At 33.4% G+C, this 2500-nt stretch overlaps 1 protein-coding gene across 3 annotated transcripts in view; it reads left to right on the top strand.

The window, feature by feature from the left end:
* LOC144975422 (uncharacterized) overlaps window positions 1-2500 on the top strand; it is a 24662-nt gene that overhangs the window by 4032 nt on the left and 18130 nt on the right. For all 3 annotated transcript variants that reach the window (XM_078919473.1, XM_078919471.1, XM_078919474.1), the window contains 2 exons: window positions 43-137; window positions 1498-1689. In XM_078919473.1, the coding sequence (XP_078775599.1) occupies window positions 77-137; window positions 1498-1689 (253 nt within the window). In that variant the 5' untranslated portion in view covers window positions 43-76. The remainder of the gene's footprint in view (window positions 1-42; window positions 138-1497; window positions 1690-2500) is intronic.

The following is a 2500-nucleotide window of genomic DNA, read 5'->3' as shown; positions in this document are numbered from 1 at the left end:
AAAGCTCACCTTTTTTGTTTGTTTGTTTGTTTTTATTCACAGAGCTCCTTTGTAAACAAAGATCAGTCTTACAGTCATGAGATATCACTTAATAGTCAGCATCATGTTTTCCTATTCCCCCTGGGAAGTGGATTCGGGTGAGTTCCTTCAAAAGAAAGATGCTCACAATTGATTCTCTTTTCTCCATTTCTTTACTCCGCATTCTGTTGTTTTTTTTGTGTGTGTTTTTTTGTTCGTTTTTTTTTTTTTTTTTTTTTTTGTTTTTTTTTAATTCTCTTTTTTTTTTTTTTTTTTTTTTAAACTGTTGGTCAACTCTATAGAAGGAACGAAATTGACGTAACTCAGTTTTTTGTTACTGTTTTTCGACGGTCATTTTGGTGCTCAGATCTTACTAAATTCTATCAATCAGACTGAAAGCGTTCAAGGTCACACACAGTTTTGTGTGTCGGTTTGTTATAGATAGAACGAAGTTGACGTCATTCAGGTCTTTGTTATTGTTTTAAGCCAGCCATTTTTATGAGTAGTTCTAACTAAACTGTATCAATCAGACTATAGATAATTCGAAGTTGACGTCACTCAGGTCTTTGTTATTGTTTTTGCCATCCGCGTTTATGAGTAATTCTCAATAATTTGTGTTAACCAGACTATGTTTTTTTGTTTTTTTTTAAGGGTTTTACGGCGCTTGCAACACATTTAGGTTATATCAGCGCTAACCAGACAATAAACGTTCATGGTTACAAACAGTTTTGTGTGTTGGAAAGTTATACTTCCGGATGGCAATGTTACGAGCTTCTTAGCCAAGCGCATACTATCGAAGGCCACGATACTATAGTTTTGTGTGTTTGTACTTTTTATCCTGCTGGCGGATGTTCTGAGGTTTGTTTTTTTTTTTCTTGTTTTTTTTTTTTGTGTTTTCTTTTTGTTTGTTTGTTTGTTTGTTGTTTTTTTTTTTTTTGGATAATCGCATAGTTTTAGTGTACGCCTGGCGGATGTTGTGAATTAATAATTTTTAAAACTTAAACGCATAGCATTAATGATCAGGGACGTAACTTTAAAAGCCTTCTAAGTCAAAACCTAGATAGAAAATTGAATAAAAACATACACAATCAATTTACTGTACACCCTAGAATCAACAGGGGAAAAAAGAAGTTCCTCGAATCATTCTTGTTCTACTAGACAAAAAACAAAAAACAAAAAAAAAAAAAAAACACACACACACACACAAAACAAACAAACAAACAAACAACAACAATAAAAAAAGAAAAAAAAGTGTTATGTTTTGTCTTATATATTATCACGTTTAACTTTTGGTATGAGAATCCTTATAAAGTGCTTTGAGCACGTTTAGTGGATATTGCGCCATATAGAATCTCGTTTTTAAAAGACAAACCTATTTATTGATCTTTGACAGACCCGCGGGTGTGTCCACGTTTAGTGATATTGCGCCATATAGAATCTCGTTTTTAAAAGACAAACCTATTTATTGATCTTTGACAGACCCGCGGGTGTGTCCCGCAGGCTGGACGTATGACGTTGACGGAGACCATTGCATCCACATCCCACCGGAGGAACTCAAAGTTAGCTGGGGAATGGCCGTGGAATACTGCAATACACTGGGCAACAACGTGACCACGGAGAACCACGGTGTTGTCTCTGTCTTCAACGATGAAACTCTACAATTCATACTGGGTACGTATCACCAATGTCCAATGATGCCCTTAAAAACAAAACAAAACAAAACAAAACAGCTCCCCCCCCCCTCTTCCCCTAAAAAAAAACAAAAACAAAAAAAACAAAACAAAAAGAACCTGAGTGTTTTAATAATAATAATAATAATAATAATAATAATAATAATAATAATAATAATAATAATAAAAATGATAATAATATAATAATAATAATAATAATAATAATAATAATAATAATAATAATAATAATGATAATAATAATAATAATAATAATAATAATAATAATAATAATAATAATAATAATAATATAATAATAATAATAATAATAATAATAATGCCGAAAACTTATATAGCGCTATAACTCCGAGACACCAGACTCTAAGCGCTTAAATTACAAATCACTTTGGCTGAAACATACTCATTCACACACACAAGCATACACATAGCGCAATATTCACTAAACGTACAGAAGGCGCTTTACAAGGGGTAATAAGCCACCAGTAACTTTTAACAAGCTGGACGAGACATGAAGGTATTACAATGTTGTTGTTTTGTTCTGTTTTTTTTTTTTTTTGGGGGGGGGGTGTTTATTTTGTTTTGATTTTTTTGTTTTTTAATTATTATTATTAAGACACTTGTTATCGACCATTTTACACCTGCGTACGGTGAGAACACGTCAGCAGCAGCTTCTAATGGTGCTCACACTACTATGTTATGACGACCGACCCAATCTGCAAATTCCGTACCGCACTCGTGCACCGCGTCGCAAATCCGCCCGGAAGCTTCGTCACAACACCCCGATCAACTAGATG

This window comes from Berghia stephanieae, chromosome 6 (assembly GCF_034508935.2).
Source record: "Berghia stephanieae isolate SIO BIC M18660-M18661 chromosome 6, UCSD_Bste_1.3, whole genome shotgun sequence".
In the NCBI taxonomy this organism is placed as follows: domain Eukaryota; kingdom Metazoa; phylum Mollusca; class Gastropoda; order Nudibranchia; family Aeolidiidae; genus Berghia; species Berghia stephanieae.
This window is presented reverse-complemented; position numbering and strand designations above follow the sequence as displayed.